Here is a 10,267-nt window from a genome sequence, read left to right as displayed (position 1 = left end):
ACGTGAAGTGCTCTGCAGCCAGCAGCTCCTCTGCAATGAAGCCAGTGTGCTCTTGCTGCTCCTGATGGGGATGGGGCCCATATATCCTGCACACTAAGCCGTACTGCTAAGCCAGAATACTGGTTTCTCTGCTGTCAGGCTCTATGGATGTGAGATACTGGTTGGGATTAAAGAGACTGGTACGTATGGGTCACGATGCAGTTGGTCAACGCTGCTTCCTTGTGGCTTAACCTGAAGGTCGAAATTGTCCGCTGGGCTCTCACACGTGTCGGATACAAATGAGCAGTCTGGAACAAGGCGAGCATCAGAATTGAGAATGTACACGCTCTGAAATAATTAGTCGGAGATTAGGAGATAAATGGAGAGTGGCCACTGAGCATGCCAAAGGTTTGAGTGGCTGCAGCAAGCTCTGTGTCTGGGTAGGAATAATGGGAGGGAGAGGCCTCAGGGGTGCACAGCCGCTGATCTGTGCATACATGCACATCCATCAGAATGTCATGGCTGAGCTCCTCCTGCTGCAGAGAGGAGCTGGAGGAGGCGGGGCTGTATGGAGGGATGAGGACAGCAGGGCTATCACCCAGAAGGGCAGGTGAGCTCGGGGAAGAGCCGCTCACCACACAGTCTGTGTCGTGCTCAGACTCCCTCGTATCTCTGGCACCAGGCTCCTCACTCTGGCTGTTGGGTGTCCTCTGCCTTTTATTGTTGGAGCTTTGAGGGTGTTGAGCACAGTGGTAGGAATTTGGCAGAAATGCTGGTTTGAAGGCCATGCTGCTGATTTTCTTCTGAAGAAATCTGGCCTCAGTTTCACTGCAGTAACACAACGTGCAACAAGTCAGCGTCTTTACTGGGAAAACACTGAAACATGTGCTCAGTTTTTCCAGAGGAGGTCATAATACCTGATGATGAAGTTGGTGCAGCTGATGGTCTGGCATTCCCCAGAGACTTTGGTGGCTCGACTGTAGATCCAGCACCACGACAGATCCATGCGCTGGAGTCTCAGCACCATTTCCACCTGGAAGCCGTCATCTGAGTGCACTGGAGGAAATGTTCATGGTTATAACCGTGCACACAAAACCTCAAACGTATCGCACACGCTAAAATAAATATGTAACGTGCTGAACTAAAGAACTGCATTCAAAGAGAATGATGCTAAACAGTCTTAATATTTACTATTTCATATCATTCAACAACTGAAAGCTAAAGTGCTCAGTGTGCTGTGAATAGATGACAACAGCTATTTAATGTGCCAGTGAATACTGAAATCCTAACATTTAGCTGTCTCTTTGTCTTAAAGGCTGTTGTTCACTTACTCAAACTTCTGTGAGAATCTGCACTCAGCGACAGATCTTCAGGATGGACGAGGCTGTACCATGATCGACCAATCATTTCCTCTGCTGAATACCCCAACAAAGGAGAAACGCTAAAAAGGAAAATCAAAATGTCAATAAACAGAAAAATGCTGATTATTCCTGCTCACAGAAGAAGTTGTGCAATTGTACCCATCTGACAGCTTCATAAAGCTCATATCCAGTCCATGAGAGTCCGTGCTCCTCAGGCAGTTCACTGCTAGGGTGCAGACAGTGACAAACAGTGGCTCAGTGGTGGTGGTGGTAAGGAAGGACACACAGAGGAAGCTTCCAGATCTTCCCTCAACTCTGACCAGTATAGAGGAACAGCTGCCATGTTGCAACTTAAAGGTCTTGGAGGATTTCATGCAACATATAAAACTCCGCTCTGAGGAAAGAAAACACGTCAGTTTAGTCTTTCATGTTTGTTAAAACATTTAAGACTAGTTTTGCCGAGTTTTAAAACCAACTATGAATTAAATGGAAGAAATTCACTTAAAATAAGGGCTTTGTAGCACAATGCTGCATCAGTAATGGATTTCATAAACAGATTTCAGGGGAAACTGGCTCATTTTTTCCACCTACAGCAGCAATGTCAGTAATATTACAGCAAAAAGAGGGGGATCGTTTTATACAGTCATTTTAAATGCCGCGCATCATTTGAAATTTTGGTTACCTGATAATATGTTGCTTTCGATGTCCAGGTTTGATTTAACAATCTCAGTATCGGAACATCCCACCATGTCATAACGTGTCTCCTCGCAGTACATACATCTGCGAAAGTGTCATAGTTGGTGTTAGTTCTAACAGATTCAAAATCCATCACTGCTGCAACATTACACCTGAAAATGACAATGTAATTCACAAAAGGGCTCACCGTGGAAAGCCCGAAATATTCAGCTACACGTTCTCAAGCACAGACCAGCGTGCCCTGTGTGCTGGTGATGAGGGTGAAGCCATGCAAGGCAGCTGATCTGTCACTCACTCTTTGTCTCCACTATAGATCCGGCACCATGACAGATCCACGAACTGGAGTCTCAGCACCATCTGTACCCGACAACTGTCATGTGCCATCTCATTAGGGTGGACTGTTTAGTAGAGATGATGTTGAAGCAACCCAGTGGTTTGATCATGGCATCCCAGCTGCATACTGATGGGATCTATGGCGATGCTGCCCACGGTGAAGTGCTCTGCAGCCAGCAGCTCCTCTGCAATGAAGCCAATGTGCTCCTGCTGCTCCTGATGGGGATGGTGCCCGTTCCTGCTGCACACTAAGCCCTGCTGGTAGTTGGTATCGCTCAATGTGCTGCCTTTTCTTGTGAACATGTTCAGATCTTTCATGAAGCTGTCAAACATGGCAACATCAAGAACCAGCGCAGGATTGGGAAGACGAACTGAGGGGGGAGGAGAATTAGGGGGCCAGTCACAGGCTGAGGGCATCGTGTTGGTGGCTGTAGTTTGGACCACATGCTGATAGGGATTCACAGTGTGATGCCGGTCAAACCTGCTGGCCAGCGAGGAGATCTGCTGGGCCAGAATACTGATCTCCACCTGCTCACTTTCGCTATACTGGTTAGGCTCTAGGGATGTGGGAGACTGGCTGGGATTAAAAATACTGGTATGTGTGGATAAGTCAGGAGCATCATGATGCAGTTGGACAACGCTGCCCTCTTGTGGCTGCAACAGAAGGCCGAAATCATCTGGATGCAGAGCACAGTCCGCTGGGCTCTCACACATGTCGGACACAGAGAGACAGTCTGGAACTAAGCGAGCGTCAGATGTATAATCTCTGAAATCACAGGATGGCGATGATGAGGTGGGTGGAGTGTGGCCACTGAGCGTGCCAAAGGATGGCTGGTCAAAGGTTTGAGTGGCTGCAGGGAGGGAGTCTGAGGGTGAATGGTGACAGGTGAGCCCAGTCTCTGGGTAGGAATAATGGGAGGGAGAGGCCTCAGGGGAGCACAGCCACTGATCTGTGCATACATGCACATCCATCAGAATGTCATGGCTGAGCTCCTCCTGCTGCAGAGAGGAGCTGGAGGAGGCGGGGCTGTATGGAGGGATGAGGACAGCAGGGCTATCACCCAGAAGGGCAGGTGAGCTCGGGGAAGAGCCGCTCACCACACAGTCTGTGTCGTGCTCAGACTCCCTCGTATCTCTGGCACCAGGCTCCTCACTCTGGCTGTTGGGTGTCCTCTGACTTTTATTGTTGGAGCTTTGAGGGTGTTGAGCACAGTGGTAGGAATTTGGCAGAAATGCTGGTTTGAAGGCCATGCTGCTGATTTTCTTCTGAAGAAATCTGGCCTCAGTTTCACTGCAGTAACACAACGTGCAACAAGTCAGCGTCTTTACTGGGAAAACACTGAAACATGTGCTCAGTTTTTCCAGAGGAGGTCATAATACCTGATGATGAAGTTGGTGCAGCTGATGGTCTGGCATTCCCCAGAGACTTTGGTGGCTCGACTATAGATCCAGCACCACGACAGATCCATGCGCTGGAGTCTCAGCACCATTTCCACCTGGAAGCCGTCATCTGAGTGCACTGGAGGAAATGTTCATGGTTATAACCGTGCACACAAAACCTCAAACGTATCGCACACGCTAAAATAAATATGTAACGTGCTGAACTAAAGAACTGCATTCAAAGAGAATGATGCTAAACAGTCTTAATATTTACTATTTCATATCATTCAACAACTGAAAGCTAAAGTGCTCAGTGTGCTGTGAATAGATGACAACAGCTATTTAATGTGCCAGTGAATACTGAAATCCTAACATTTAGCTGTCTCTTTGTCTTAAAGGCTGTTGTTCACTTACTCAAACTTCTGTGAGAATCTGCACTCAGCGACAGATCTTCAGGATGGACGAGGCTGTACCATGATCGACCAATCATTTCCTCTGCTGAATACCCCAACAAAGGAGAAACGCTAAAAAGGAAAATCAAAATGTCAATAAACAGAAACATGCTGATTATTTCTGCTCACAGAAGAAGTTGTGCAATTGTACCTATCTGACAGCTTCATAAAGCTCATATCCAGTCCATGTGTGCTGTTGAAGCTGTGACAGAAGTGAGAGTCGGTGCTCCTCAGGCAGTTCACTGTTGGGGTGCAGAGAGCCACGAACAGTGGCTCGCTGGTTGTAGTGGTAGGGGAGCATGCATAGGGTTGAGGGAAGAACTGGAAGCTTCCTCTGACCAGTATAGAGGAACAGCTGCCATGTTGCAACTTAAAGGTCTTGGAGGTTTTCATGCAACATATAAAGCTCCGCTCTGGGGAAAGAAAACGTAACAGTTTAGTCTTTCATGTTTGTAAAAAAGAGGTTGGGCAAGTTTTAAAACTCACTATGAATAAAATGGCTTAAAATAAGGGCTTTGTGGGGCATTTGGGGGATTTTGCATCAGTAGCACATTTCACAAATTTGGCATTTTCTGCAGATCTGAAACCTCTTTAGTGTCCTCACTGGATTTGCATCAAACCAAGTTGAATTTCCAAGGAAACCGGCTTACTTTTTTTCCTCACAGTAGAAATATCTGTGACAGTACCAGCAACCAGCATGTGATAACACTATAATCGTTTCAAATGCCATACATATCATTTTAAACTGAATTCCAAATCTTTCTTACCTGACATTGAGTTGTTTTCAAGGTCCAGGTTTGATTTAACAATGTCGACATCAGAGTGTTCCACCATATCATATATCGTGTCTCCCTGCAGCACGTCTACCTGGGAAAGTTACACAATTTCCCATTAGCTCCCAAAGATTCAGAAACTAAAAGTGCTGCAACATTACACCTGAAAACACAATGTAGCTAACAAAAAGGCTCACCATGGAAACCCCGAGATACTCGGCTACATTTTCTGACACATACACCAGCCTGCCCTGTGCGGTGGAGACGAGGATGAAACCGTGCAAGGCTTGAAGAAAGACCTCATGTGGCAGAGAGCAGTGTGATCGCTCTCCAGCTGGGAGCCCTTAGAGAGGAAAGAGTGAGTTCAGCCTTGCTTATACAGCATGCATCTCTGCGGGTTATCACATCTGTTACTTTTTGATATGGTCCCTAGAGGCCTTCATGCTCAGTCCCATTTTGTTTGACAGCGATGCAGGCTGAATGCAGATTAAAAGTTCAAAGGCATTAAAGGATGACTGCAGTATGAAAACTTACCCTGGAAGAGAACAGACTTTTTGATGTAGGTGCAGATGACGGCCATGGAGTGAAGGTACGAGAGTCGCTCCTGGTCCTCCAGGGTGATGGGCAGCAGAGCACGCATGTTCTTGAGCTCATGATTGATGTGGTCCCGTCGAGCTTTGGATGCCCCTTTGGTGGATCTGTGAGAGACCATGGTCACTGAGGTCAGAAGGCTGAACTGAAAACTAAAGTAGTAAATCCGGTGAGCCCGAACTTTTGTCTATTTCATCACTCGCATTTCAAAAAAAAAAAAAAAAAAAAGATGTCTAAGTGGCAAGTGTAGAGTAAAAAAACAAAAACCTAACAGAGAGTTTTCTGAACTGATCCTGCCTCTTTTTTCCACAGTTCACCCCGCCTGATATCTCTTCCCCACAAGCCAAAGCTGACTTTGAATATCAAGGGTTCCTATGGAAACTGCTGATATGAGAGGCTGTTGTGCGTCTCCAACAGAAATGAGGGCTCTCGATAGACTTTGCGTGATCAGTATCTGTCTGGACCCATCCACGGAGAGCCTGGGGTTTTTATAGCTGCCAAGGCTTCAGCGTGGGCGTCACACAGGGAAGGCTGGGCTTCTGATGCTCCCTTCATTGCCTTATAAAGTGGGTGTCCTCTGAGTGGGGTGCCCCACGTCACAAGCTCTCAGAAAGTGCCACAAAAGGAGAATTATATCACAATGTATCCCAGTGAGTTAATCAGAGATCCACAACTGGACTTTTTAGGGCAGTTATCTGGACTTAGCTTATGTGTTATAACCTTTCAAATGGACACACTATGAATTTCCATTATTATGTTATATTCAGAACCATATTTCCTGTATATATGTATATTAAAAGAATCACTTTGAAAGAGTTTTCTTTGATTCAGCATAATTTTGGCGGCATCATGTGCAAGGCTGGATTAGTATGTATCACAAATAATAAGCTACTAGGCTGTAGACATGGGAGGGGATTAAGTGCTCCCCGTCGTGCATGCACTATAACGCACAGCTGATTCCAAATTTTCCCAGCAGCCGTGCGCTGATTCAGCCGCTAGAGGACGTGGAGCAGAGAGGAGGGGAAAGAAGAGTTATCACTGACCTGAACCTCCTGTAGACTGGGCTCCGGTGATCCGCGGGCAGATGGTGGGAAGTGCAAGGAGTACTGACGTGACATTTACACAAGTTGCACCAAATAGTCATTTTTGTCGCCGTTGTTTCCACCTAACGAATAAGCATTGGTTGCAAACGATCAGACATTGCTCGTGCTTTTTTAAAAAGGCAATAAAATGTTCTTTTTTCTTAAGTTTTAAAGAAGTTCTATCGTGAGTATTTAAAGCAGCCCCCTGTGAGGTGAAAAGAAAAGGCGTCTTCATCTCTTACCTCAGCAGACCGAAGATGAGTGTCAGGCACTTGTGACCGTCCCTCCTTTTATAGCCCCAAACCCCACACCTCTCCTCCGACCCAGCCAGTGAGGAAGAGGAAAAGGCTAAATGGGATAATGTTACCTGTTGTGACGCGATGACAAACGACCGAGGTGGGTTATATTTGGTGAAAAGAGCCCTAAAAAATAACCCGTCAGACAGGACGCAGAATGAGCGGTGATGAATTAAAGTGCAATCATCAAAAAAAATGTTTGAAACTTTCCTCTTATATGTGCAGACACTGTGGTATTTTAAGAAAACTGCGATTCCCTGGCCAATCAGGACGTCCCCTGGCACCCGGACAAAGCAGTCCTTTTTTGTTGTTTTTGTTGTTGTTGTTTTGAAGGGGAAAAATTGATAATCCATCTTGGAACAGCTTTGAAATTCAGAACATCACACCACACTGTAAAATACTTTTACCTTTTTGTAAATTATTGGCTATTATTATTTAGTGTTGATCTATTTTCTGTGTTGCAGGAACTCAGACCTGTTAACCGTATAACGTGATTTTTGTCCCCCATAAGTGCACAAAAACACCGACTGTCGCAAAAATGAGTCGTGTACATTTATATGTAATTTATTTTTATTCATTTTTACTTTTGTCACACGATTTAATAAAGGCTCCAGTAAAATAAATACGTTTAAAAAGTGGGAACTTTTTTCTGGGAACTTTCATGGTTCGGGCTTTGTAGGGTTAAAAGGAGAACCGACTACAGATGGCGCTCACAGGACAGAAAGATTAAGAACCAGCGGTTGAGTCTGCTGGATTTTACAAACTCACTCCAGCATTTGTTGTGAAATGCAGTGGAGTAGAAATTCCGCATTTGATGGTTTTCTGTGCTGCTTTAGAGTATGAAAAAAGTCTTTGGTTAACTTTTATTTCTTTATTTTTTGCTTTCAAGGAATCACTGTCTTGTAACTATTATTTATTTATATATCAAGTCATCCTTAATAATTCTTCAGACTTTAGAAATGTTGTCCACGGTTTGTATCGGGGGTTTTCTCACTCATTTTCTGTCCAGTTCTTGTGTCTGAACATTTGTTTTCTTTATTTATTTATTCAGCCGATTAACACTGAGGTATGAGTCACTGAAATATAAAAAGAAACACTTAAGAATTTAATATTTGTATTACTGTCACAAAAATGTTGTTCTCATTTCATTGAATTTAAAAAAAAAATACCTAACAAAAAAATACATTTGTCCACAAACAAGGTGATTCTCAAAAACAAAAGGTATTAATCAAAAATGTGGCACCTCGTGACATAATGTGCTGTCCTTAAAAAAAAAAAAAAAAAAAAAAACTAGGGAAATGGAGGACTATCTACAGCAGATGCACAGTTTCTGAAAGTCATGTCTTTAAGAAATTGAGAGAATCCAAAAAAAGGCCTGAGAGATGCCCTTTAGTTGATCCGTCTACTGTTCACTGAAGCCTCATCAGAAATGGTCTCAGTGGAAGTGTGGCTGTCATGAAGCCGTTCTTAAGGAAGGGAAGCAGGGAGAAAAAGTTGAGGTATGCCAAATTACACAAGAACTGGACTGAAAATGAGTGTTGATGAGTCTTATGCAGTGATGAATCCAAATTTGATTTGTTTCGCTTCTAATGATCATCAGTATGTATGTATGTATGTATGTATGTATGTATCAATCACAGGAGAACGGTACAACAGTGAGCGTCTCCAGCCATCTATAAAACTCACTGCAGGCTCTGAGCTGCATTTCAGCCAGTGGTGTTGAAGATCTTGGCAAATTTGATGGAATTATAAACGCAGAAAAGTAGTCAGATTTTGATCCAACATGCAACACAATATAAAAGTGTCTAATTGGTATCGGCTTTATTTTTCAGCACGACAATGACCCCAAACACACTGCCAACACAGTGAAAGCTCACCTGGATAAAAAACAAAATTAAGCAGAATCAGCCGTGGATTGGCCTCCCCAGAGCCCGGACCTGAACATTATTGAAGCACTGTGGCATCATCTTGACAGAGAACAGAACAAAAGGCAGCCAACATCCAAAGAAATCTTGCTTGTGTTGAAGAACAAAGGTGATCATACTAAATATTGACTTGTTAAAATTATACAGACTGTGTGTGCGCATCATATACAGTATTTTTGTGTCTCCGCATCTCAAATCGTTGCATCCATTTCCCATTTTTCCAACCGCAGTCTAAATGGGGACTGGCTTAAGACTTTTGCACAAAGTCACAAGCCATTCAAACCTGAAGCAGAAAACCAGTTTGGTGCATCATTGTTTAATCTGTGAACAGACTTGTGAGGAAGTGAGTTATGGCAGCCTTCAAAGGGCTTTGACTGCGTGCATATTAGTCACTCAATTAAACCCCTGCTGGAAGGGAACTAAGCTACAGGTCTACAAATATGACGCACTGAGTCTGAGCGGCTCACACAAAATTAGTTCTTTAAGCAGATGAGTAGATTACGGGCATCACAAAACATGACTAAAGCATACTAGAAACTTAGAAGTCTACCAAATTCTCACACTCATCTAAGACGAGAGTGATGGCAAGTGATGCCTGCATACGAAACTGCTGATTAGTTTGCACGTTTATTCGTGTTCATTAGTGAAATTACTACTTTTGTTTCTCTTTGGGTGTATTTAAACAGCTATGCCTCCTATCCTCTAAGGACTCATGCTCCTTGAATCCCTCTATTCTCAAATCCCCAATTTAGTCGCCTTTTACCAGAGAACTAGAACTTGAGTGAGCGAACAGGACATCGATATGGGAGGGACAAGACAAAACAAATCACTCTGAACAAATCCTCAGTCCAATTCTCAAGGGCCAGTGGGACCGTCTGAGTCCTGAGGGGAAATTAGAGCGTAATTTGGCTGAGTGTCTCCTTGCATTAGCGCCTGCGTCACAGCTCGAAGCAGGCTCCGGGGCCAGACAAAGGGGACCCAGCGAAGCACTGCTTCCTGTGTGCGGTGGGACCAGGCGGGACAGGGTGTCTCTGCTGCCTCACTTTAAGCTGACCCTCCGTCTGTGGCGTGCACTTAACACTGAAGATAACACTGGCTTTATAGCAGGGGGCTGGTGACAGACAGGAACAGACTGCCAGGACACCACTGGTAGCAGGGGCAGAGCTTGGTGCTGAGGCTCAGTGCAAGATGCTCATTTTATGGAAACCAAAAAAGCAACCACACACAATCCATTAGTCTGCAGACTGGTGCGGGGGGAGCGGGTTAGGCGGTAACCCAGTCGAGTAGACGGTGAGGGGTCTCAGACAGGCTGGCTGGGGTAGATGTGGATGGTTTTTAAGCAGGAAACAGAAAATATAGAAGTGGAGGCTTCAAAGTCCTGCTAACTATTAAGTACCAT

General features: G+C 44.7%; 2 protein-coding genes across 2 annotated transcripts; both read right to left on the bottom strand.

Moving 5' to 3' along the window:
* Window positions 1-347: 347 nt before the first annotated feature.
* LOC146620222 (uncharacterized) lies at window positions 348-1,386 on the bottom strand. The gene is made up of 3 exons (XM_085369785.1): window positions 1,311-1,386; window positions 897-1,035; window positions 348-807 (listed from the first exon to the last, which is right to left on the bottom strand). Exons 1-3 carry the CDS (start codon window positions 1,384-1,386, stop codon window positions 348-350), a joined length of 675 nt encoding a protein of 224 aa, XP_085225911.1.
* A 1,052-nt stretch (window positions 1,387-2,438) lies between these two features.
* LOC146620221 (uncharacterized) lies at window positions 2,439-6,709 on the bottom strand. Its single transcript, XM_085369621.1, has 8 exons — window positions 6,609-6,709; window positions 5,509-5,672; window positions 5,172-5,317; window positions 4,969-5,068; window positions 4,353-4,614; window positions 4,164-4,273; window positions 3,750-3,888; window positions 2,439-3,660 (listed from the first exon to the last, which is right to left on the bottom strand). Exons 1-8 carry the CDS (start codon window positions 6,707-6,709, stop codon window positions 2,439-2,441), a joined length of 2,244 nt encoding a protein of 747 aa, XP_085225747.1.
* Between the last annotated feature and the right edge of the window lie 3,558 nt (window positions 6,710-10,267).

The sequence above is a fragment of the Diplotaxodon limnothrissa genome, linkage group LG13, assembly GCF_057381915.1.
Source record: "Diplotaxodon limnothrissa isolate DT_005_m linkage group LG13, D_limnothrissa_male_GT1.1, whole genome shotgun sequence".
NCBI classification, from domain to species: domain Eukaryota; kingdom Metazoa; phylum Chordata; class Actinopteri; order Cichliformes; family Cichlidae; genus Diplotaxodon; species Diplotaxodon limnothrissa.
The sequence above is the reverse complement of the archived record's forward strand: the minus strand, read 5'-3'. Positions and strand labels throughout refer to the sequence as shown.

Coding starts and splice junctions, on each gene's coding strand:
- LOC146620222 (XM_085369785.1), bottom strand. CDS start 1,386: ATGATTGGTCGATCATGGTACAGCCTCGTCCATCCTGAAGATCTGTCG. Junction 1,036..1,310: donor AGATTCTCACAGAAGTTTGA/GTAAGTGAACAA, acceptor CATTTCCTCCAG/TGCACTCAGATGACGGCTTC. Junction 808..896: donor TGCACCAACTTCATCATCAG/GTATTATGACCT, acceptor GTGTTACTGCAG/TGAAACTGAGGCCAGATTTC.
- LOC146620221 (XM_085369621.1), bottom strand. CDS start 6,709: ATGACTATTTGGTGCAACTTGTGTAAATGTCACGTCAGTACTCCTTGC. Junction 5,069..5,171: donor AGTATCTCGGGGTTTCCATG/GTGAGCCTTTTT, acceptor TAACTTTCCCAG/GTAGACGTGCTGCAGGGAGA. Junction 3,889..4,163: donor AGATTCTCACAGAAGTTTGA/GTAAGTGAACAA, acceptor CATTTCCTCCAG/TGCACTCAGATGACGGCTTC.